This window comes from Suricata suricatta, chromosome 4 (assembly GCF_006229205.1).
Source record: "Suricata suricatta isolate VVHF042 chromosome 4, meerkat_22Aug2017_6uvM2_HiC, whole genome shotgun sequence".
Lineage (NCBI taxonomy): Eukaryota > Metazoa > Chordata > Mammalia > Carnivora > Herpestidae > Suricata > Suricata suricatta.
Genome location: NC_043703.1, coordinates 78,085,807 through 78,111,731, shown reverse-complemented (window position 1 = coordinate 78,111,731; position 25,925 = coordinate 78,085,807). Strand labels below are relative to the sequence as shown.

General features: G+C 41.0%; 1 protein-coding gene across 5 annotated transcripts in view; it reads right to left on the bottom strand.

Annotated features, from left to right (window-relative positions):
* CENPJ (centromere protein J) overlaps positions 1-25,925 on the bottom strand; it is a 67,835-nt gene that overhangs the window by 12,249 nt on the left and 29,661 nt on the right. For 3 of the 5 annotated variants that reach the window (XM_029937028.1, XM_029937027.1, XM_029937031.1), the window contains 4 exons: positions 13,976-14,218; positions 10,103-10,187; positions 1,310-1,374; positions 929-1,075 (listed from right to left, as the gene is read on the bottom strand). In XM_029937028.1, coding sequence (XP_029792888.1) covers positions 929-1,075; positions 1,310-1,374; positions 10,103-10,187; positions 13,976-14,218 — 540 coding nt within the window. The remainder of the gene's footprint in view (positions 1-928; positions 1,076-1,309; positions 1,375-10,102; positions 10,188-13,975; positions 14,219-25,925) is intronic. The other 2 variants (XM_029937029.1, XM_029937030.1) reach the window with 2 other exon arrangements.

Genomic DNA, 25,925 nt, shown 5'->3' with positions numbered 1-25,925 from the left:
TCAGACAACACTTTCTAGGAACTGTTGAGAGCTGCATAGAGCCTGACTCCCCTGCTGTCCTCATGAACTCAAGACCAGCTGGGTCACATCAGTCAGATTTGCCACGAGCCCCATCAACCTTTCATCTATGGGTTCAGTGGTTATTCGCGACTACTGCCTAGGTCCTGTATTTCAATGAGAGATTGCAAAGTGATGATTCTAGTGTTTTCTCATTCCTTTTCCACTTATTAGCTAGAATTCTTCTAAAAAAGAAAATTTTTTCCTGTACAAACTCTGCTTTAGTATAACAAATTGTTGGTGGGAAAGTCTAAATACTTCCTCTGACTGTTTATTTTGTCCTTCTTCACTCCTCAAGACTACCAGTGAGTGAATTTTGGCCTTATCATTTCAATTAAAATGGCTCAAATTAAGGAATTCTGATTTCTTTAAACCTGAGAAAAAACTACCTCATTCCCTCCCTTCTAACAAACCGGTTCATGTCCCCCTTCCTTTTTCATTCTTACTCCTAGCTGGAAAATCTAGCCAGGCAATTCCCTGCTCAAAACCTTTCCTAGGCACGAGAATAACACTGTGCAGTTGGAGATGGACGGAAAAACTGCAAGAAGGGTAAGGTCTAAAACAGAAGCTTTTAAAAAGTACCCAGGATTACAATGGCTTTTTAGCCATGTTTAGAGAAAGAAGAGTTTAAACAAAGAACTGTATTCCCTCCTTTGCTGTACCCCTAAACTAGAAAGGGCAATCAAATGTATGTGTGAGTCAAGCATTTGTAGGAGTCCAAAGCCCCAAGCTAAGGTCACATCCCAAAGAACTAAAGTTCTTAAGGTCCCTCAGTGCTCTTAAAGATCAATTATTTTAGAATCTTAAGTGTTCCAATTCTACTGTAACCTATACTTATTTCTTATAATATTATTTTTTATTGAGGTTTAACCTTTCCATCAGGATGACTGATTTCTTCCTGGATTTCTTCTTTTTCCTCTTTATTGTCATCCTCTTTATATTCAAGCTCTGAAAGGTCCACTGATTCAGGAGGCTCCCTGGGTGAGGCAGTCTGTAAGGACAAGAGGCTCTCTTTCATCTGTCATAAAGGACATATAATAACGTTTCAAGCAGCTAAAACTTATTTATTTCCAAATGCCAGATTCACCTATTACAGAATTCGATAGCTAGCATTTGGTGTTATATAAAAAACATTTATTACAATGTTAAGTAAAAAACCTTCTTTATACATGATAGAAACTTAAGTCAGTTAACTAAGTAGTTTCAAGCCTGAGTAATCTATGTTTAAATATATAAAAATATAGAGATTTACCTGTCCCTTATCTGAATTGCCTAAATCACGAGGAGGCACAGGCTTGGATCTTCGAAATGGATTACCTGTTTAGAATATAATTGTCAGAGTTAGTTTTCATATTTAATTGAAAGTTTTAAATTTACTTAATACTAAGGTGAAATATTTCCTTAGTTCATATCCTTTTGTGAACTACTATCCTTTACCCATTAGCTAAGAAGTCTTAATATTTTTCTTTACTAATTCACAGAATAGAAGTTCAAATATTTATTTGGGCACTTAAATCCACTATGACCCAAGAAAGACAAGGACAATATCTATCTTCTGAGAATTTACAATTTGGAGGAACAGACAGATGCTCAACTAACCTAACAGATGAATCCAAAGGTATTTTGGAGATAATCACAAGGACTTTAGTTACAGGTTAGGTGTAGGGTAGACAGAATAGAGGCATCCAAGGATACATGTAGTATTCTGCTTGACAAATAACTAGGTATTTAATTAAAATCCATACGTAATTGCTGTGATCTAAACTCTTAAGGTTATGATAAGCACACCAATCATAGACTATGTAAGTAATACATATGTTACCCAAGGGCGCCTGGGTGGCTCAGTCAGTTAAGTGTCCGACTTCAGCTCAGATCATGATCTCATGGTTTGAGCCCCGTGTTGGGCTCTGTGCTGACAACTTGAAGCCTGGAGCCTTCTTTATAGATTCTGGGTCTCCCTCTCTCTCTGCCCCTCCCCTGCTTATACTCTCTCTCTCTCTCTCAAAAATAAAGATTAACAAAAATTTAAAAACATGCCCCAAATTTGAAAGTTTTGGAGTGTATGCCACTGGATGGTACACAGAGAACACACTAGAGAAGAGCAGAAGCGGTGTCCATGGAGATGGGTGACAGGCACATAAGAAGGCTTGTGCGGCACCCAGGAGACAGATGTTTTAACTATACTGTGTTAAATCACTGATAGGTCCCAAAGAGCTAAGTATCAGCAGTTTTGTATGGCTCAACCTACTTAATCGATTCAGAAGATATCAACATCAGAAGGATTAGATCAGACGTCCCTTGGGAGTGCATTTGGCTTGGGCAAACGGGTAGATGGCAGATGAGTTCTAGGGATGAAAGGAGTGCTCTGTTTTGATGTGATAAACAAAGAACAACTGTCTGTACCTTACATGTGCAAAGTTAGCTCTGTTTTACCTCACTTCTAAATCTTACAACCATCCTCCAGAGAAAAGACTAATATTGCCATTTTATAGATAAGGAAACCGAGGCTGAGGTTAAATAATGTGCCAAAGTTGTCAACTAATAAAGCAAACCAGGATTCAATCCCATCAAGCTTCATTGTTCTCCCAAGCTGTTCATGAGCAGTAACTTGAAGCCTGTAAGCAGAGACCTGCTGGAAGGATTAGGAAATGTGAGCAGGAGCAAGGAGCTGGGACTCCTGAGTCTGCATTCACTATCTGGAGTATAAATACACCTATAAAAATACATATCATATCAAAGTTGGGAAAGATTAAATTATTTAATAAACAGTGCTGGAATAGCACTATAGACAATATAGGAGGATAGGTTTATGACCTCAAGATAGGAAAGACTTAAAAGGCACTACCCATAAAGTAAAACAACAAATTCAACAACATTAAGTAAGAATCTTGGAAACTGTAGGGAACTGTAAGGTACCATCAAGCATCATAGCAGCATAAGTCATTCCTTTTTTCCTTCCCTTCTAAAACAACTAATTAGACATTCATAACCAAATAAGGGTACCTCGGCACCTTACACCAAGGGATCTGGGAGGTTTCTTGCCCACCTGGGCATCCAAAAATAAGACTTCAGTAAGGGACGCAGATTCAAGGGAGTTAGTGAACCTGCCCCATCCCACTCCCCATGACTGGAAAAGAAACCCAGAGAGAGCACAAACCCTGGTGGATACCCACAGGCAAGAGAGAATTTGCAGAAATCTAGTCCACCTGAGGGGAGAGTCCAGCATGCCACTGGAACAGGATAGAGAGGAGTCTGGATTCAGAAGAGGAAGAACTTGCCAGAGCTGCTCCCCAGGGAGACACAGCACACTAAGTAATTAGGCAGTAGCAGTAACAACCTCTCCAAAGGGGGTGGTAGCAAGCAAAAGCAATGAGTGACTGCTAAGCTAGGCCAGTTATATGCGTTGTGGATAAAGAAACATCTGTCTCCAACAGCACCCAGATTTCTGAGGAGAGACCCACATGTCTTGGGGAAGGAAAGATAAAGGGAAGAAAGGATACTAGAATGTCAAAGGTCATTAGAGGAAAACGGTTCCTGCAGTCTCCTTCACCACTTCAACAGGAAGTCTACCCACAAGCCTCTGGTAGTACCCCACTCGAGGATCTTCCCTCAGGCCCAGGGCACCGTCAAAGCCCACGTGCTAAACCCACACCTCTCCCAACTCTGTTACCCGCTCCTTGTGTGCCCTCCCAGCTATATCCATGAGAGCAAGATCCAGTAAACAGGGAGTATGCTCAGAAAATAGGCCACAGTTTGGTGAGCAGGGAAATAACTACGAATTTGAGAAGAGGGGGTTCTAACCAAAATATCATAAAAACTACAAAGGTGTCTGCTATTTCAAATGGGAAAGCAGAAGTACATAGCTACAAACAGTATTAACAAATCAAGAAAGGGGCGCCTGGGTGGCTCAGTCGGTTAAGCCTCCGGCTTTGGCTTAGGTCAGATCTCACATTTGTGGGTTCGAGCCCTGCATCAGGCTCTGTGCTGACAGCTAGCTCAGAGCCTGGAGCCTGTTTCAGATTCTGTGTCTCCCTCTCTCTGACCCTCCTCCTCTCATGCTCTGTCTCTTCTGTATCAAAAATAAATAAAACATTAAAAAAAAATTTAAAAATCAACAAAATATGGCACCACAAAAAGAAACAAAACTCAAAAGCATAAACTACCGCATCGGATGAACAATTTGAAACTGCTCTTATGAAGAAATTCAACAAGTTACAAGAAAACTCAAAAGACAATTCCATTATGTCAGGAATAAAATTAATTAATGAACAAGAGTTCTTTCCAAAACAGACTGAAATTAAAATTTAAAAAAGAGGATGGGGGTGCCTGGGTGGCTCAGTCGGTTAAGCGTCCAACTTCAGGTCATGATCTCATAGTTCGTGGGTTCGAGCCCCGCATCGGGCTCTTTGCTGACAGCTCAGAGCCTGGAGCCTGCTTCAGATTCTGTGTCTCCCTCCCTCTCTGGCACTCACCTGCTCACGCTGTCTCTCTCTCTCCAAAATAAAACATTAAAAAATTTTTTTAAATAAAAACAAAACACTAAAATTATAAGGAAGAAACAAACAAATTCTGGACCTGAAGAATTCAATAAATGAAATGAAGATGCAATAGAGATCATCTATAGCAGAGCAAAACACATGGAAGAGAAAATAAGTGCCTTGGAGGACAGGAATACAGAAATAATACAGTTAGAAAAGAAAAAGGAACTAAGATTAAGAAACAGGGAAGAAAGCCAGCAAGAGCTATGAGATTCCATCAGAGGGTCAAATATTTGAAGAATTAGGGTTCCAGAAGAAGAGAGGAAAAGGGACAGAGAGTTTAAAGAAATCATAGTTGAGGGGTGCCTGGGTGGCTCAGTTAAGCATCTGACCTTTGTTCAGGTCATGATCTCATAGTTCATGAGTTCAAGCCCTACATCAGGCTCTGTGCTGACAGCTCAGAGACTGGAACCTGTTTCAGATTCTGAGTCTCCCTCTCTATAGCCCTCCCCCACTTGTGAGCTCACTCTCACTCTCAGAAATAATAAATGAATAAACCTTAAAAACTAGCTGAGAACCTCTCAAACCTGGGTAATGACTTGAACAAACAAGTCCGTGAAATTAATAGGACACCCTATTATCTTCATGCAAAACCTTCTCCAAGATACATTATAATAAAACTGTCCATAAAGAATCTTTTTTTATAATTTTTTAAATGCTTCTTATTCAGTTTTGAGAGAGAGACAGACAGCGTGAGCAGGGGAGGGTCAGAGAAAGAGGGAGCCAGAGAATCCAAAGACAGACTCCAGGCTCTGAGCCAGCTGTCAGCACAGAGGCTGATGTGGAGCTTGAACCCACAAACCGTGAGATCATGACCTGAACCGAAGTTGGACGCTCAACCAAAAAAACCCAAAACAAACCAAATGAGGCTATCAGTGGATTTCTCAGCAGAAACTCTACAGGCCAGCCAAGAATATTATATCCAGTAAAGTTATCCTTCAGATATGAAGAAGAAATCAAGGCTTTCTCAGATAAACAAAAGCAGAGGGAGTTTAATCACCTGCTGTGCAAGAAATGTTGAAAACAACTCTTCAAGTTGAAACAAAAAGATGTTAATCAGCAGTGTGAAAACATGCAAAAGCAAACAACACAATAGTAAAGAGGAAAAACTTCTAATCAAGTATAGAAAACCCCAATTCTGTAACAAGATGTTGGATTAACCACTTACCTACAGTATAAAGGTTAAAGAAAAAGAACATCAACTATCACTCAGTGATTAAAAGCTAAAAGCTAAATTCTAAGATTAGGAAAAGGACAAAGATGCCTACTTTTACTTTTATTCAACATAAAATTGGAAGTACTAGCCACAGCCAATAGGCAGGAAAAAGAAATTAAAAACATACAAATTTATCCAATTTGGAAAAAAGCAAAAGTTCCACTATTTGCAAACGACACACTAAATACAGAAAACCCCAAAGATTCAACCAAAAAATCTATTAGAATAAAACAAACTAATAGAACTAATAAAAGTTGTAGGATATAAAAATTAACAAAGAAACCAGCTGAATTTCTATCCACTAATAACAAGCTATCAGAGAAATTAAGAAAACAATTCCACGTTACAAATACATCAACAAGAATAAAATATCTAGGAATAAATTTAACCAAGGAGGTGAAGACTTATACTCTGAAAACTGTAAGACTGGTAAAAATAACTGAAGATGCCACAAATAAATGGAAAGATACACTTTGCTCCTGGGAAGAATTAAAATGTTCATACTACCCAAAGCAATCTACAGATTCAGTGCAATCCCATCAAAATACCAAAGACATTTTTCACGCAACAAAGAATCCTAAAATTTGTATAGCACCACAAAAGACCCCCAAATAGCCAAAGCAATCCTAAGAAAAAAGAACAAAGCTGGAGGCATCACAATTCCTGATTTCAAACTGTACTGCAAAACTAGAGTAATTGAAACAGTATGGTGCCAGCATAAAAAAAAGACACACAGACCTATGGAATGGAACAGAAGGCCCAAAATTAAACCTTCACATATAAAATCAGTTAAGATTCAACAAAGGAGCCAAGAACACTCAACAAGGAAAGGGTAGTCTCTTCAACAAATGATGCTGTGAAAACTGAACACATGTAGAAAAGTAAAACTGGATCTCTATTTTAGACCACTCTTAATATTAATTTGAAATGGATTAAAGACTTAAACATAAAACCTGATACCATAAACTTCTAAAAGAAAACAGGGAAGTAGCTCCTTGACATTGGTCTTGGCAATGATTTCTTGGATAGGACACCAAAAGCACAAGCAACAAAAGCAAAAATCAACAAATCAACAAATCAAAAATCAAAAGCTTCTGCACAACAAAACAAACAACCGACATAATAAAAAGGCAACACACAGAATGGGAGAAAACTGTTGCAGAGTTAATATCCAAAATACAGAATGAACTCCTATAATTCAATAACAAAATAATATAACTGAAAAATGGGCAAAGGAATTAAATAAGCATTTTTCCAAAGGAGACATACAAATGGCAGCAGTATATGAAAAGATTCTCAACATCACTAATCACCTAGGAACTGGAAATCAAAACCACAAGATACCACTTCACACTTGCCAGAAAAGCTGTCATCAAGAAGATGAGATAACAAGTGTTGGCAAGGATGCAGAGAAAAGGAAATCCTTATGCACTGTTAGTAGGTATGTAAACTGGTTCATCCACTATGATAAATAATATGGAGGTTCCTCAAAAAATTAAAAATAGATCTACCATATGATCCAGCAATTCCACTTCAGAGTACATATCCAAAGTAAATGAGAACAGGATATTGAAGCCCATATTCACTGCAGCATTACTCACAATAGCCAAGATATGGAAGCAACCTAAGTACCCATCAATGTATCAATAGAAAAAGATGTGATATATATACACAATAGAATATTATTTTGCCATGAGAAAGGAGGACATACTGCTATTTACAATAACATGGATGGACCTTGGGGACATGATGCTAAGTCAGATAAGTCAGACAGAGAAAGACAACTACTTTATGATATCACTTATAAGTGGAATCTAAAGAAGCCAAACTTGTAAAAAGAGTGGTTACCAGGGAGTTTGGGGAAAAGGGGGATGTTGTTTAAGGGCACAAAACTGCAATAAGTACTAAATAAGTCCTAGAGATTAAAGAACAGTATAGTGAATATATATAATATTGTATTATAATCAAAAATTTTGCTAAGAAACTAGATCTTAAATTCTTCAACCATTAAAAAGATATAATAATAAAGGGTGCCTGGGTGGCTTAGTTGGTTAAGTGTCTGACTTGGGCTCACATCATGATCACACAGTTCATGGGTTCAAGCCGACATCAGGCTCTGTGCTGACAGCTCAGGGCCTGGGGTCTGCTTTGGATTCTGTGTCTCCCTCCCTCTCTCTCTGCCCCTCCCCTGCTCATTCTCTATCTCTCAAAAATAAACAAACATTAAAAAAATTTTTTTCAAGATATAATTATGTGATATAATAGTGGTGCTAATTATCACTATACTGGCAATCATAACATACAAATACTTACATCAACATTATTATATACCTTAAATTTATACAATGTTCTATGTCAAATACATTTTCAATAAAAAAAGAAAAACAGTTTTGGTTCATCAAAAGATACCATAAAGAGTAGAAATGTAGGCCACAGACCAGAAGAAGATATTTGTAACTCTCACATGATTACAACAGAGGGAGGGGAAATCCCCCCACAAACCAATAAAGAAAAAGACACCACAGAATGAGTAGAAGACTCATTCTCAAACAGGGGATTTATTTTTCTCAAACAGGGAATCTAAATAGTTCATAAGCATAGGCAATGGTATTTAACATATTTAGTAATTCCGGTAACACAAATCAAAACGAACGATGAGATAGTCTTCAGTCATACCAGACTGGCAAAAATTGAAGTCTTACGATACCAAGTATCGCCAAAGTGTGGAGGGAGCAATGCAAACACTTACGTTACTTTGCTGGTTACACAGTAAAATCACATTGGAAAATGTCTTGGCAAAATCTATGAGTGTTAAAGATACTATTACTGATTACCCAGTAATTGCAGTATGTGACCTAGAGAAATGAATGTTTGTAACCAGAGATGTTTAAGAATGTTCACAGCATCACTGTTTAAAATCCCAAACTTAAAAAAATTTAACCATCAACTGGTCAATTATAATATATTCATAAACATTAAAATTGCCTCACAGTGAAAATTAGTGACGAGAGTTGCAGATCAATATGACTCTCAAAAACAATGTACAGTACAAGAAGAGAACAGAATACATACAGTACAACTATTCAGAAAGTTCAAAAACAAAGCACTTTTTTAGAGTAAAAGCAGAAACTACAAAGATAGGTAATGTAATACAATCATGGAGGTGACAGCTCTGGGGTGCTGCTACTCTCCTTATCTTGCTGGTACTCATCCAAGTATCTCCTTTATAACCATCAAGCTGCATAATTCATATCCACTTTTATAAATTCAATTCATGAAAATAATTTCTAAAAATTCTACATAGATTAAAAATCTAGTTGTGAAAACAAAAGTTAAAGAGTTAAAATATATATATTTGTGAAAAAGGATTCAGAAGGATTTCTTAAAGTCATAGAAAAAAAGATTGATAAATTCGATATTAAAAGGAAAAACACGTATATAAACACAAACCGAAAAGCTAAACACAGACTGGGAAAAGATCTCGGCGGTGCTTGTAACTGAGAAAGGGTTAGTATGCAGAGAACTTCCATACAGAGACACCTCTTCTTAAAAAGTTTTAAATGGGCAAAAGAAATGAACAGGCAATACACAAAAGAGGAAACCCAAATGCCCATTAAATACACTAAAAGATGCTCACATGACCTTACCAGGTATCAGAGAAATGCATATTAAAATTATGCTAACCCACCATTTCATGCCCATCTGACTGGCCACGATCTTAAAGTCTGACCAGGTCAAGGGCTGGTAAGCATAAAAAGCATATTGTGCTGATGGTAAAAAGAACTGGCAAAACCACTCTGCAGAGCAAAGGGAAAATCTCCCACAGTAGCACAGACCTGGTCTGACCCAACATCCTACTCTTGAAATGTATCCTGGAGAAACTCACATGACAGATCGTTCCACAACCCTATTCATTCGATGGACAAATTGGGGGAAAACATGAAGTCCATCAAAAGGAAAATTCAGTTGTAGCAAACATACATGGAATCTGTTAAAATCAATAAACTAGAGTCTTATATGTATTAATGTGGGTATCAAAATACTGAGAGAAAAAAACAAATTGTAGAGAGATACACAGAAAGAACACTATATTAATTTATGGACACAATGTAGTAAAAGAATGAAAAACAAGCAAAGGAATGTTGTCAGGGTGGAAGTAAGAATACATAGGAGAGAGAATACATAGGAGCTTCAATGATATTTTACAACGTTGTACTTCTTATATTAGGTGTAAATTCTCTATTCTTTAAATTCCTGAAATATTTTATCTAAGTATCATACAACTTCTTACCTTGTGTCAGCAAATGGTTTTTCTTGTAATTTTCTACCTGGGTTCCTGAAGAAACTCGACTCTTTTGTAATCGAACTGATGAATTCTATAGTACGAGATAATTTTGAATATAAAATTAGTGCTAGTCTACATATTAGTACAATGAATGAAACTAAAACTCAGCTTGCAAGGAGAATGGCTTAAGTCTGTTGGTTTATTTTGTTTCCCGTTATCATCACTACAGGTCAGAGTGAACAAGCTATTAGTTAGGAATGAACTAGACACACACACACACACACACACACACACACACACACACACACACATTCACACCCCACCTCTGGAAATACAGATGGTCCTGAACAACGCTGTGGAGGTCAGGGGCACTGACTCCCGATGTGGTAGAAAATCCATGTATAACTTCCAATTGCCTCAAAATTTGGCACTAATAGCCTACTGTTGACTAGAAGCCTTACTAACAATAGAAACAGCAGATTAGCACATATTTTGTATGTCATATGTAGGATATACCATATTCTTTTTTTTTTTTAAGTAGGCGCCATACCCAGTGTACAGCCCAATGTGGAACTTGAACTCACGACCCTGAGATCAAGAGTCAGATGCTTAACTGAGTGCACCACCCAGGCACCCCTATGTATTGTATTCTTACAATAAAGTAAGCTAGAGAAAAGAAAACATTATTAAGAAAATCATATGGGGTGCACCTGAGTGGTTCAGTTGGTCAAGCCTCCAACTTCCGCCTCAGGTAATGAGTTGAAGGCCCACGTCAGGCTCACATTGTCAGCATGTAGCCCGCTTAAGATCCTCTGACCCCTGTCTGTCCTACCCCTGCTTGCGCTCTCTCAAAAATAAATAAGACGTTTAAAAAAATAAATACGTTGTTAAAACTTAAGAAAAAAATGTTTTAATCATACGGAAAAGAAAATCTATTGACAGTGCCATACTGTATTTATTGAAAACATTGTGTGTAAGTGGACTCACACAGTTCAAACCCAGGCTGAACAAGGGTCAACTGTATATTCATTCTTCAAGTGAGGGTGTAACAGATAACATAAAATGATTCTGTAACTGTTACCAGATTAGCCAGAGAAGAGGGCAGTTACTCCTCAACATCGGCAAGCCCCCTGTATCTCTGCCTCTCCCGTGAACACGTGCCCCGCCATCCTGCTCTTACTCCGAGCCCTGGCTCCTCACTAAGATGGCTCACCACTACCTCCTTCTAGGGATGGAAGTTTCTCACCGTCAGAATTCACACCCCTAGTTTTAGAGGCAGGGTAGAGGTAGGTCTTCCTTGCTCCCCATCACTGATTCCAACCAAACCCCTCTGCTGCCTACCCACGCCTATCTAAGTTCTGTGTCTCACGTCCATGGCTCAGCCAACACGTACTCACCTTGCCACGAGATACCACCACCGTCTTAGCCTCAGTTTCCTAACCTACTCGGTCCTACCTCAGCCATGCATGCCAACGGACAAACTCTACAACTTTGATACCTGCAATTATCAGTAACCGTAAAAATCTCAATTTCAAAGCCTTTGAATCTAGAATGTGGGATATTCTGCAGAATAATTAGCCTAGTCTATTCAAAAAGCCAATGCCATTTAATAAAATGCTATAGTATTCAGAGATAAGATGCCATGATTTCTGCACTTAGCTTCAAATGATCCATCAAAACACATATACACAAGTGGTTAAATATTACCAGTGAATGAATCTAGGGGGCTATTCAGGTGTTCATCCTACTCTTCTTTCAAATGTCTCCATTTGAAGAAGCTGTTATAATAAAGGGTTTGGGGAGGTGGGGAGAACCACATTTTCTTCTGACTGCTGTATCTAGCTCATTCCTCTAATACCCTAAACTCTACCAATGCTCACAGGCCCACATACAGGGTCCTACAATTCATTGATCCATACAGATTTTCTATGTCCCTCAAAACCTTAAAGCCTTATGCAGCTTAAACAATGTTTCACTGTAGTGACTCTGGCTGCATACAATGTTGACTTCCATGCCCTTCACTCACTTTGCGGTATCACCCGGATGCCCACACTTATAAAACATAACTCTCCATCACCTTAGAACCAAAATGCTGAACAAGAAAATAATGCAAACAATTCTCACCTGAAATATCTGATCTTGAACCTACATGGGCTCCCAAAGCAGCCCAGGAATCAGACCGCACTTCCCTAGTCCCTTTGCTTCTCACTCTCCTTCTCTCATCTCCCCAAACCTCCTACCTCTTCACTCTTAGCTGGTGACCAAGCTTCCCACTTTACTGACAATACCAGCATTAGAAGGGAGTTTCCTACCAGCAGGTGCCACACAGTGGCCTGGGCTCCATACCTTCAACCTTCAGCTACCAGGCACATGCTGTCCATACTTCTGGCCAAGGCCAGGCCCTCCCTTCATTCCCAAAATCCCCCCTTCTCTCATTTATGAACACTGCTTGAACAATTCTCCCACATTCTCATGTATCAGCATTTTTCGCTTGCTGAATGAATTCTATCAATAGAGAAACACTTCTTAATTTTCCCATTAAAAAAAAAAAAACTTTCCCTACAGCCACTAACCCTTCTCTTTCCATTAACTGCATAATCTCTCCACAAAGTTCATATTCTCTGTCTGAAACTTTTTATTCTCTCTTATCCAGTCAGGCTTTTATCTTCAACACATTCCTACGTGGTAAACCCAATGACCAATTCTCAGCCCTCATCTAACACAGCAGCAGCTTTGACATTGCTGGCCACTCTCTCCTCCAAGAAGTACTTTCTTTACTTGGCTCTCAAGACAGCACAATGGCCTCCTTCACTCCAACTTCTCTGGCTGACAATTTTGCTCACCCCCCGCCTTCTCGCGCTCTGGCTCAGCACATGGATCTCTTCACTACCAACACTTTCAGCCTCAGTGAACTCTGCCAGCCCAAAACTTTACCACACATCCTGATGACCCCTAAACTTCTAGCTCCAACCTGACCTTCTGGTAGGTGCATAACTGCCCCGTTAACATCTCTCTCTGAGGGCTACAAGGCATTTCAAACTCACCCCATCTAAACCTGAGATGCTAATATCCACGCTCCCAAGAATTACAAGCTCTTTTCTTCTGGTCTCTTACAATAAACGGAAACTCTACTATGCCAAAACAGTACACTAAACTTGGAAGCCATTCTTTTTTTTTTTTTTAAGCTTATTTATTTTTTAGAGAGAAAGAGCACGAGTGGGCAAGGGAGAGAGGGAGGGAGGGAGGGAGGGGGGGAGAGAGAAAGAGAGAGGGGGGGGGGAGAAAGAGAGACACCCAAGCAGGCTTCGCACTGTCGGCAGAGTCTGATGTAGGGCTCAGACTCATGAAACTGAGAACATGACCTGAGCCAAAACCAAAGGCCGGATGCTGAACCGACTGAGCCACCCAGGCCCCTCACTGGAATCCATTCTTGACTCCTTCCTTGGTGTCACATCCAATATCCAGCTTATCAATAAATCTTGTCCACTTCTCAGCCCTCCACTGGGCCGCTCCCCCAGTCTTAAGCCCGTCATCTGGGGTGTGAATCACTGTAAAATCTCCTAATTGGTATTCCTACTCGTGCCTGTACCCCTTTCCTCCCCATTCAGTCTACAGTTAGGCACAGACAGAGCTTACTAAAATAAAGGACCAGTCCCCCTCCTCACCCACAGCCCTCCACAGCTCCCCTTCTCACTCAAAGGAGGAGCCCAAGTGCTTACAGGTATTGACTAAGGCCTAATGAATGCTGTACCCACCTCCCTCCATCACATCTCTGATCACATCCCCTACCACTCTCCCCACTTCTGCTCCAGCTCCATAAACTTGAGGGCTCAAATATTTAACATCTCGCTGACTTGATGAAACTGGCCCCACACCTACCACGGACCCATCTTTTTTTGTGGCAGTCACACACGGACCCATCCTGATGGTGTTCTCTGTAGCTTCTGCTTTCTTCCAGGCATCTAATCGGAATCTTTCCATCACTTTTATTTCTTCCCTGAGGTCTGTGTTCTCTCTGACCAACATTTCTATTTGGCTTCTAAGACGGCCATGTGTACTTGACCATTTTGCTTCCTTTCGTTTCAGATCTTCCTGTAAATCTGCTATCTGTTGTTTCAAAGCCTCTCAAAGAAAAAAAATATTACCAGAATTTTAAAAACGCAATAGAAGAAAAGAGATATATCATCAAAACATAAGTGCTGCCCTAGCACAGACAGCGGAAAAGGGAAAGCTTGGTCAATCGCATTTCAAAAACATCGAGTTTTTCAAGAAAGGGAATGGAGTTCAGGGTAAAGACTCCCCTCATACCATCAACAATCTGATTCCAGAAGGAAGAAGGCACTATTGAGGAGTTCACTGCAATAACACTGCCATGAGGTAATGAAGGTCTACACTAAGCTATTAATTGAAATAGAAAGATAAATGGGGTATTATTTGATAAAGAAAAATTAACAAGCATTCATGACTAATTGAAGGAAGAGCTTAGGTAAAGGGATGAATAAAAGATTCAAAGTCACCAGCCCTGAAAGCAAATTCTGTTTGGAACTCATGAAAAGAAATGGATTTTAAGAAAATGATTAGTTTCAGATGGACTAAATGACATCTGTAAAGAAACTCCTAGAAATCTCAAGAAGCAATTTACAACTGTACAAATAAAAATAAAGACTGATGTCAAAACTAAGGAAAAACCCATCACCGACACGGCTTATGTGGGTGCATGATCTGGGAAGTGCCTGAGAGCTCCGGCGGGGAGCGTGGGCAGAAGCGGACCCGGTGACCCACTGCCTGAGAGCCCGCCTGATGGGAGCCTGAGGCAGACAGGAGCCAGCAGAGCGCATTAACACGCATGCAAGCCTCACATCCGCCCACTCTCATGGAGGCCTCCCGACTGCCAACAAAGCAGACAGGTGACAGGAAGAGACTCAGGCTCAAAGGACTCACTTGGCACAGTGGAGGACGGAGTGGGGGGGTCACATCAAAGAGAGCATGGACTCTGGTTCAGGTGAGATCAAGGTTCAATTCCCAGTTATGTGCCTGAAAGCTCTTGAAACAAAGTCATTAACCTCCCTAAACATCAGCCTCCATATAAGTAAAATTGTGGAGTATAATCAATAAATGAGTAATTTCTAAATGATAAACACTGTTATCATGCGGCAAAGAGATTTATTAATACTAAAATCATAACATATAAGTCTAAATAGGTTAAGGATTCAAAGGCAAAGAAGCTGCGCAGGGAAAGACAAATACTGTATAGTATCACATATGTGCAGGACCTTAGAGAAAGACAGGAAAAAAATCAATTTCATAGCAACACAGAATGGTGGCTGCCAGAAGCTGGGGGAAACAGAAATGAGGGGATAAAGGTCAAAGGATATGAACCCCCAGTTATAAGATAGTATGTTCTGAGGAGCAGGGTACAACATGGTGAATGTGTGTACAGAGAACCAATGTCATTGCTGAGAGCGATTCTTAAGCATCCTCAGCACACACAAAGGGTTAACTATGTAAGGTAATAGATGTGTTAATTATCTTGATCTTATTAATTATTCCACAATGTATATGCATATGAAATCATCACACTGTACATTGTAAATATATACATTTATATTTTTCAGTTATTCCTCAATGAAGTTAAAAAAGAATTCAAAAGCAATTAATATTTTCTTTTCTTTAATGTTTTTTATTTATTTTTTTGAGAGACAGAGACAGCATGAGCAGGGGAGGGTCAGAGAGAGAGGGAGACACAGAATCTGAAGCAGGTTCCAGGCTGTGAGCTAGCTGTCAGCACAGAGCCCCATGTGGGGCTCGAACCCATGAACTGTGAGATCATGACCTGAGCCGAAGCCGGACACTTAACCAGCTGAGCCACCCAGGTGCCCCTAATATTTCTCAAATATCTAGTCAGGTACCATCCTGGATCCTTGGAATACAAAGAAAATCAAGATTGCAGGGAGAACTGTGAAAAGGCAGGGGAGGCAGGAGGATGCGGTGTTACAGGGAGGGAGGGGTGTGCAGGGAAGGGAAGCTGCCCTATTCATTGTGATAAGTGACACTGAACAGAGACCTAAAGGAGGGCAAGAACAAGCCATGTGGCTGTCCGGGGGAAGGGGAGTCCCAGATGCGGCAGCAGATATACCAGGAAGGACGGTGTCCAGCGCAGTCATAGCCAGAGAGGCACACAAGCCAGAGAGCAGGGGCAGAATGAATGACGCAGAGAAGACAGCACGAAAAAGGTGAAAGAAACCCAGATTATACAGGAACTCGAGGCCACTTTAAGGACTGGGACTCTTATAAGAAAAAAGTGGAGCCATAGAAGTGTCATGGGCAGAGAAGGGACATGACTCGGCATCCTTCCAGAAAAATCACTGACAGCTGCATGGAAAAGAACCCGTGGGAAAGATAGGGTGGGAGCAGAGGAAGGGTGGCCAGTTAGTCCTTTAACTCAGAGATGGCAATTCAAGTCTGGGTACATTTTCCAACGGAAGAGCAAGCAGTGTAAGATAAAGAGAAGAGGATGATTCCAGGCTTGAGCATCTGGGAGGTCAGGGATGCCACCACCTGAGATGCAGAAGCTTGGGGAAGGGAAGATCAGGAGCGCACTTGGAGCCAGTCAGACAGACCAGGTCTACACACTGGGTGGCCCAGGCTGCGATTTAAGTCTTTAGCATATAAATCCTAGCTGAAAACATGAAACTCCAGAAAGACTTCAAGGGAGAACAGGACCTCCTCCCTGTTGGGGGCCTCCACCGCTGGGTTAAAGAGGAGGAAAAGGCAAAATAGGATGAAGCAAAGCAATCAGCTAGGTGAGAGCAAAAACCCAGAGCACCAGGTATCCCGCCAGTCAAACAATGAAGGTTCCAATGCGGAGACACATGCTGCTGACAGCCAAGTCCTAGGAGGACCAAGAACTGTCCGCAGGGCTGCCCCCGGGGAGAGGCTGAAGACCACAAAAGGAGCAGTTTCAGATCAGTGGTGCAGGCAGAAGCCTAAAGAAGCCTGCACTGACAGGACAGGAGCTGAGTGTCAATTGGACACAGTTGAAAGAGAGTTGCTACCAAGGAACAAATAGAGTTCTGGCTGACAGTAAGGAGCAGAGAGATTTTAAGAAATAACAGCAAGTGAGTACACTGATAGCAAGATTCAGCAGAGTGGAAAAAGGATGGTGTGAAACAGGGAAGCTCGAAACGCTGGAGCAGGGCTGTAGGTGGTGAAGAGGTGAGACCTGGAGCAGAAGCAGGGCTTCCCCAATGCATGGAGAGTGCATCTAAGGAAAAGAAGAAAGCAAAAGGTGGCACCAAGGGTAGGGTCAATGAGAAGTTCTCAGCTGTGTAGAAAGAAGGGTCTTCAGGGGTGAATGGAGCCACAGGGTAGGAGGTTTGCGAAGGGCTTGGAGAACGTATGGAATGGTCCTCTGGGTGAGCGGAGAGAAGAGAATATGGAAACAACACAGGTCCACTTGTGTTTCATGCTCATGACTTTAACATGAGCCTTTTCCCCATGAAATTTTTCCTCCAGCTAACCCAAGTGTTATGGGCACAAAGATGAAGTAGGCAGGAAACACCAGGCCTGGAGTCTTAAGAAAACGGAGTAGAGAATGGTTAAGATGGCAGAGCAATAGGGTGACCCTAAGCCTGCCTCGTCCCTCAAACTCCGCTAGAAAAATACCAAATCATTCTGAACATCCAAGAACTTCATCTGAGGACTGAAAACACAAAGCTTCATGTCTACAAGTAGAAAACCATCTCATGGAAGACAGAAGCTGTGGAAAAGCTGATTTGCAGGAGAAAAGAGTTGCAGGCATTGCAGAAGAGAGGGAGCCCAATTTAGAGAGAAATGAGACAGAGACTGAGGACAGAGACAGAGACAACGAACACAAGGGATTGCATAAGAAAACCCCTTCCCAAAACCACTGACTGGGAAAACAAGAGGGGTTAAAATACCACAAGGTTTTTTATAAACAGTAGAGCACAAAGTCTGAAGTCTTAAGATCCACTCCGTTGACAGGGTCACACTTAGTAGTGCTTCAGTGGGGAAGGAGGGCAGGCCCTGGAAGTGAGTAGTGTAGTCTGAGGATGCCCTGGGTCGCATGGAGAGAAAGAGCTCCCATTCCTGGGAATGAGTTTAGGAGAGCGCACTGCCTCTCCAGGGACAAAGGCCCTGGGACACCACTGACCTTCGCTGTTCACCAACATGAGAACAAAGATGCCAGCTAAGGGCAATGATGCTTGGTGCTGGCTTCCTGCTGCACTTCACCATAAATTCCAAGATGCGGCACAGGCACGGGACTGTTTCCTGGGACCAACCAGCACCCAGCCACAGCACAGGGAGACCCACCCCCAGAGGATCAGCATGGATCCAGGCTTGGAGGTGGGAGCTGTGAGGGACCCTGAAGTTTAGAGTTCTGAAACCCAGCTGTGCCTGAGATAAAACAGGAGTGCTGGGCAGCCTGGCCCATAGACCGCTCAAACACAGACAGAGCGAAGGCAGGGATGAGACAGAAGCTGAGGACAGGAGAGGTAAGGGTCTGCTCTTCTGTGAGGGCTTCCTAAGGAGTGATGGGCACAGCTCTCCTCTGTGGAGAGGAGAGCAGGGCAATGCCATCTGCACCCCCGCCATCATCAACAATGACTGACCTCGGTGAGAAAACGCAACCAAGCGAAGGCCAGAGCTTTTCACATCAAGTCCCACCCCCTGGGCAAGTCTACTGAGAATGAGCACAACACGCCACACCCCGAAGAAACTCTGGCACAAATTAGGTCAACTGAGCACAGAGGGCTGCAAACCTTCGCTCCAGGGGAAGTAGAAGCCTTTGGATTTTTGTTTTGTTTTGATATAGAAAAAGCTATTTATGTCTTTATTTCTTTTTTTAATATTTTTCCACACTAATTTTTTTTTTTTTAGTTTGTTTATTTTTGAGACACAGAGGGAGACAGAGCACAAGTGGAAAAGGGGCAGAGAGAGAGGGAGACACGAAATCAGAAATAGGCTGCAGGCTCTGAGCTGTCAGCACAGAGCCTGACGTGGGGCTCGAACCCACGAACCATGAGATCATGACCTGAGCTGAGGTCGACCGCTTAACCAACTGAGCCACCCAGGCGCCCCCATGTTGGGAGCTATTTGAACTCACCAGTAGAGTGAAAATTCCTGGTGAGGGTACAGCAAGTTTGCCCGGTCTCTTGCCCCCACATAGCTTCCCAAAATCTACCCTCTTGAAACTTTCATTTCTGCTTGAGCACCAAACCTCCAAATGCTTTGCTGATTAGTGTAGGAGCTGCCTGTCCCCCTCCCCTGTCCCTGAGACGTGATTGCACCTGGTCAGGGAAAAGATAAGTAAACTAGATACACCCTAATGCAACACATAATTTTCCCCTAAGCAATACTAATAACTGAATGAATACCTTCTGGGCCTGAATGCCTTTGTGATAGTCACTACTGCGATAAAATGTATCAATCATCTTTGGGACTATGAGAGCAAGCATATCTCCTAAGAACCTGTTTTTCTGGGAACTTTCTCTTAGAGTTATAAACAGCCTAATGACCCTTACTCATAAAACACTGACCTTTACTAAACAATGCTGTTTGCCTCTTGGTTAAAGGTAGCTTCCTTGAGCCTAGACCTGAGGTTTTGTAAAAATACCTATGATACCATGAGTGCCTGTGGCTAAAATTATAAAACTTCTCTATGAGAAATCATTTACTGTTCTTTCTGGTCCTTGTACCTTTTGCTATAAATAAAGCTTGAGAATCAGACAAGGTGGAGACGCTTGCCAGATGGGCAGGGGTGCCTGTCTGGGGATCAGAACGAAACGCAAGGCTCTCTCTCTTTGGCCTACACCATCATCTTTTGGGGGAACCCTGGACCTGCAGGAGCTGGACTCCGGCACCCCCACTTATTAATTTTTGAAAGACAGAGCAGGAGTAGACGAGGGGCAGAGAAAGACACACACACATTATCCAAAGCAGGCTCCAGGCTCTGAGCTGTCAGTACGGAGCCCCGATGTAGGGCTTGAATCCACGAACCCCGAGATCATGACATAAGCCAAAACTGGACATTTAACCAACTGAGCCATCCAGGCACCCCTATGTTTTATTTCTTATTGTATTATTATTTTGTTGTTGTTGGATCAAGCTTCTCTTAACAAGCAGACCAAAACACACCAAGGATCTAGTTTCTCTTTTTTTATTTTGACCTCCAAGATGAAGATAGAGGAACTCACCCCAAAAGAAAGAACAGGAAGAAATCAGGGCCAGGGATTTAATTAAAAAAAAAAAAAAAAAAAGACATTAGATGTCTGAACTAGAATTTAAAAAAAACCCACAATTATAATACTAGTAGTTGGGCTTAAAAAGGCATAAAAGACACTACAAAATCCCTTACTGCAGAGATAAAAGAACGAAAAACTAGTCAGGCCGAAATTTAAAATGCTGTAACTGCCAGGCGGCCAGGGGCTCAGTGGGTTGAGCCTCCGACTTCGGCTCAGGTCATGATCTCGCAGTTCGTGAGTTCGAGCCCCGCGTCAGGCTCTGTGCTGACAGCTTGGAGCCTGGAACCTGCTTCAGATTCTGTCTCCCTCTCTCCTGCCCCTACCCATCTCATGCTCTGTCTCTCTCTCAATAATAAAACATTAAAAAATTTTTTTAATTAAAATAAAATAAAATGCTATAACTGAGGGGCACCTGGGCGGCTTAGTCAGTTAAGCGCTGACTCTTGTTTTGGCTCAGATCATATCTCACAGTTTTGTGGGTTTGAGCCCTGAGTCAGGCTCACGTAGAGCCTGTTTGGGATCCTCTCTTTCCCTCTCTCTGCCACTGCTACCCCTGCTCTGTCTCTGTCTCTCTCAAATAAACTTTAAAAAAATAAATTGCTATGAGGCACCTGGGTGGCTTAGTCAGTTAAGCATCTAACTTCAGCTCAGGTCATGATCTAGCAGTTCGGGGGTTCAAGCCCCGCATCTGACTCTGTGCTGACATCTGTGCTCTCTGCTGACTCAGAGCCTGGAGCCTGCTTCAGATGCCCTGTGTGTGTGTGTTTCTCTCTCTTTCTCTGCCCCTCCCCCGCTCACACTATCTCTCCAAAATAAATAAACATTTAAAAATATTTAATAAAAAATAAAATGCTATAACTGAGATGTAAACCCAAATGGATGCCATGACAATGAGGATAAAGTAGAGGAACGAATCAGATACAATTATGGAAAAGAATGAAACTGATAACAGAAATAAAGGTACTGGATCACGAATGTAGACTTAAGAAACTCGGGGACTCCTTAAAGTGTAATAACATTTCTATCACTGAAGTCCCAGAAGATGAAGAGAGAGAAGAAGGGGCAGAATGTTTATTTGAGCAAATTATAGCTGAAAACTTCCCTGATCTGGGGAAGGAAACAGACATCAAAATCCAAGAAGCACAGAGAAATCTCATTAAATTCAACAAAAGCCAGCTATCACCAAGACATATCACAGTCAAACTCACAAAATACACAGACAAGGAAAGAATCCTGAAAACATCAAGGGAAAAACAAATCCTTAACCTATAAGAGGTTTGCAGCAGATCTGTCCACAGACGTTTGGTAGACCAGAAGGGAATAGGAGGATATATAGTCAATGTGCTGAATGGGAAAAAAAACATGCAGCCAAGAATACTTTACGCAGCCAGGCTGTCATTCAGGATGGAAGGAGAAACAGAGCTTCCCAGTCAAGCAAAAACTAAAAGAAGTTCGTAACCACTAAACCAGCCCTACAAGAAATATTAAAGGTGACTCTTTGGGGAAAAAAAGACCCAAAGCAACAAAGACTAGAAAGAACAGAGAACACCACCAGAAATACCAACTTTACAGGTAACACAATAGCACTAAATTCATATCTATCAATAATCACACTGAATGTAAATGTACTACACACTCCAATCAAAAGACATGGGGTATCAAAATAGATAAAAAGACAAGACACATCTAAATGCTGTCTAGAAGAGACTCATTTTAGACCTAAAGACACCTGCAGATTTAAAGTGACAACCATCTATCATACTAATTGGATGGCAAAAGAAAGCCAGAGCAGCCATACGTCTATCAAAGTAAATTTTTTAATTTTTTAATGTTTTTTAAAATGTACTATTGAGATAGAAACAGCATGAGTGGGGGAGGGGTAGAGAGAGAGGGAGACACCAAATCCAAAGCAGGCTCCAGGCTCTGAGCTGTCAGCACAGAGCCCATCATGGAGCTCTAACCCACAAACTGTGAGATCATGACCTGAGCCGAAGTCGGCTGCTTAATTGACTGAGCCACCCAAGCGCCCCTCAAACTAGATTTTAAACCAAAGACCATAACTAGTAATGCAGAAGAGTATTATATCATAATTTAAGGGGACTATCCAATAAGAATATCTAACAATTATGAATATTTATGCTCCCCACTTGGAAGCACCCAAATATATAAATCAAATAGTAACCAACATAAAGAGCCTCAATCATCATAATACAACAATAGAGACTTTAACACCCTACTTACAGCAGTAGACAGATCATCTAAGCAGAAAATCAACAAGGAAACAACACCTTTGAATAACACACTGGACCGGATGGACTTAACAGATGTATTCAGAACATTTCCTCCTAAAGCAGCATAATACACATTCTGCTTGACTGCACACAGAACATCCTCCAGAATAGATCACACACTGGGTCACAAATCTGCCCTCCTCAAGTACAAAAAGATTGAGATCATACCATGCATATTTTCAGACCACAATGCAATGAAACTTGAAGTCAACCACAAGAAAAAATTCGGAAAAGCCACAAATACGTGGAGGTTCAAGAACATCCTATTAAGAATGAATGGGTTAATCAGGAAATTAGAGAAGAAATTAAAAAGTATGTGCGAGCAAATGAACATAAAACACAACAGTCTAAACCTTCAAGAAGCAAGAGAAGTCTCAAATACACAACCTAACCATATACCTAAAGGAACTAGAAAAGGAACAGCAAAGAAAGCCAAAATCAAGCAGAAGGGAAATAATAAAGATTAGAGCAGAAATAAATGATATTAAAACAAAAAACCCCAGAACAGATCAATGAAACTAAGAGCCAGTTCTTTGAAAGAATTAATAAACCCCTTGGCAGATTATCAAAAAGAAAAGAGAAAGTGCCAAAACAAATAAAACCATGATGAAAGAGATCACAAACAACACCAGAGAAATACAGACAATTGGGGGCAAGATGGCAGAGTAGGAAACACTGGTCCCTCCACATGCCCACAACCATCAAACTGAGAAGAATTAAAAACCACAATATTCTGATCTCCAAGAATGGAGGTGCACACACAGACATCTTATTGATAACAGCCTCATGGATGCCTGAGGGCGAACTGATATAAGCAAACGAAACAAAATCCGTTTCATAGGAGTTCCTGAAGAGGAAGAAAGAGAAAAGGGTCCTGAAGGGGTGCTGGATCAAATTATAGATGAAAATTTCTCCAATCTGGGGAAAGAGTAGGCATTGAAATTGAAGAGGCATATCATCAAACTTCCCTAAGACGTAACCTAAACCAACCTTTAGCACGACATATCACAGTGAAACTGGCAAAATATAAGGATAAAGAGAGAATTCTGAAAGCAGCTAGGGATAAAAGGGCACTAACACACAAAGGGAAACTTTTCAGAGTGGTTACAGACCTATCTACTGAAACGTGGCAGGCCAGAAAGGAATGACAGGAAATCTTCAATGTGATGAACCAAAAAAAAATGCAACCAAGAATCCTTTATCCAGCAAGCCTGTCATTCAAAATATAAGGACAGATAAAGGAGTTTCCAAATAAGCAAAAACTGAAAGAATTCATCACCACCAAACCAGCCCTACAAGAAATCCCAAGAGGGATTCTATGAAAGAAATGTAGCAAGGAATATAAGACACCAGAGACATCAATAAAAACATGAACTCTACAGAGAACACAATGAATCTAAACACACATTGTTTAATAACACTGAATGTATATGGACTGAATGCTCCAATCAAAAGACACGGGGTAGCAGAATGGATAAAAAACCAAAATCCATCTATCTATTTGCTGTCTATAAGAGACTCACCTTAGACCTTAAGAAGCCTTCAGAATGAAACTAAGGGGAAGGAGAAATATCTATCATGCCACTGGATACCAAAAGAAAGCTGGGGTAGCCATACTTATATCAGATAAACTGGACGTTAAAGTAAAGGCAGTAACAAGAGATGAAGAAGGACATTATTTAATAATTACAGGGTCTCTCCATCAGGAAGACCTAACAATTATAAACATCTATGTGCCAAATTCAGGAGCTCCCAAATACATAAAACAATCACAAACAGAAGCAATCTTATCAATAAGAATGTGCTAACTGCAGGGGACTTTACTACTCCACTTACAGCAATGGATAGGTCAACCAGACAGAAAATTACTAAAGAAACAATGGACCTGAACGACATACTGGAACACATGGAATTAACAGATATATTTAGAACTCTGGATCCTGAAGCTATGGAATTCACTTTCTTCTCGAGTGCGCATGGCACATTCTCCAAGATAGATCACATACTGGATCATAAAACAGCCCTCCATAAATACAAACGAACTGAGATCATATCATTCACACTTTCAGATCACAAAATGCTATGAAACTTGAAATCAACTACAGGAAAAAGTCTGGAAAACCTTCAAAAATGTGGAAGTTAAAAACCACCATACTGAAGAATGACTGGGCAAATCAGGCAATTAGAGAGGAAATTAAAAAATAAATGGAAACAAATGAAAATGAAAATACAACAATCCAACTCTCTGGGACGCAGCAAAGGCAGTCCTAAGAGTAAAGCTTATTGCAATCCAGGCCTATTTCAACAAAATAGGAAAAGAGCAAATTCAAAATCTAACAGAGCACCTAAAGGAACTAGAAGGGGAACAGCAAGAGCACCCCAAACCAAGCAGAAGAAGAGAAATAATAAAGATCAGGGCATAAATATACAATACAGCATCCAAAAAAGCAGCTGAACAAATCAATGAAACCGAGAGTTGGATTTTTGAAAAAATAAACAAAATTGATAAACCTCTAGCCAGGCTCCTCAGAAAGAAAAGAGAGAACACCCAAATAGACAAAATGATGAAGGAAAATGGATCTATTACAGCCAATCCCTTAGAAATACAAGCAATCATCAGGGGCACCTGGGTGGCTCAGTCGGTTAAGCCTCCGGCTTCGGCTCAGGTCAGATCTCACGTTCGTGGGTTCGAGCCCCGCGTCGGGCTCTGTGTTGACAGCTAGCTCAGAGCCTGGAGTCTGCTTCCGGTTCTGTGTCTCCTTCTCTCTCTGCCCCACCCCCTCTCATGCTCTGTCTCTGTCTGTATCAAAAATAAAACATTAAAAAAATTAAAAATAAATAAATAAAAAGGAAATACAAGCAATCATCAGAGATTACTATGAAAAATTATATGCCAACAAACTGGAAAATCTAGAAGAAATGGACAAATTCCTAAATGCACATGCAAAATTCAAATGGGAAGAGAAAGAAAATCTGAACAGACCCATAACCAGTGAAGAAACTGAATCAGTTATCAAAAATCTCCCAACGAATAAAAGCCCAGGGCCGGATGGATTCCCAGGGGAGTTCTACCAAACATGTGAAGCAGAGTTAACACCCATACTTCTCAAGTTATTCCAAAAAATAGAAATGGAAAGAAGACCTCCAGACTCATTCTATGAAGCAAATATCACCTTGATTCCTAAACCAGAGAAAGACCCAACAAAAAAAGAGAACTACAAAGCCAATATCCTGGGATTCATTCCTGGGTTACAGGGCTGGTTCAATATTTGC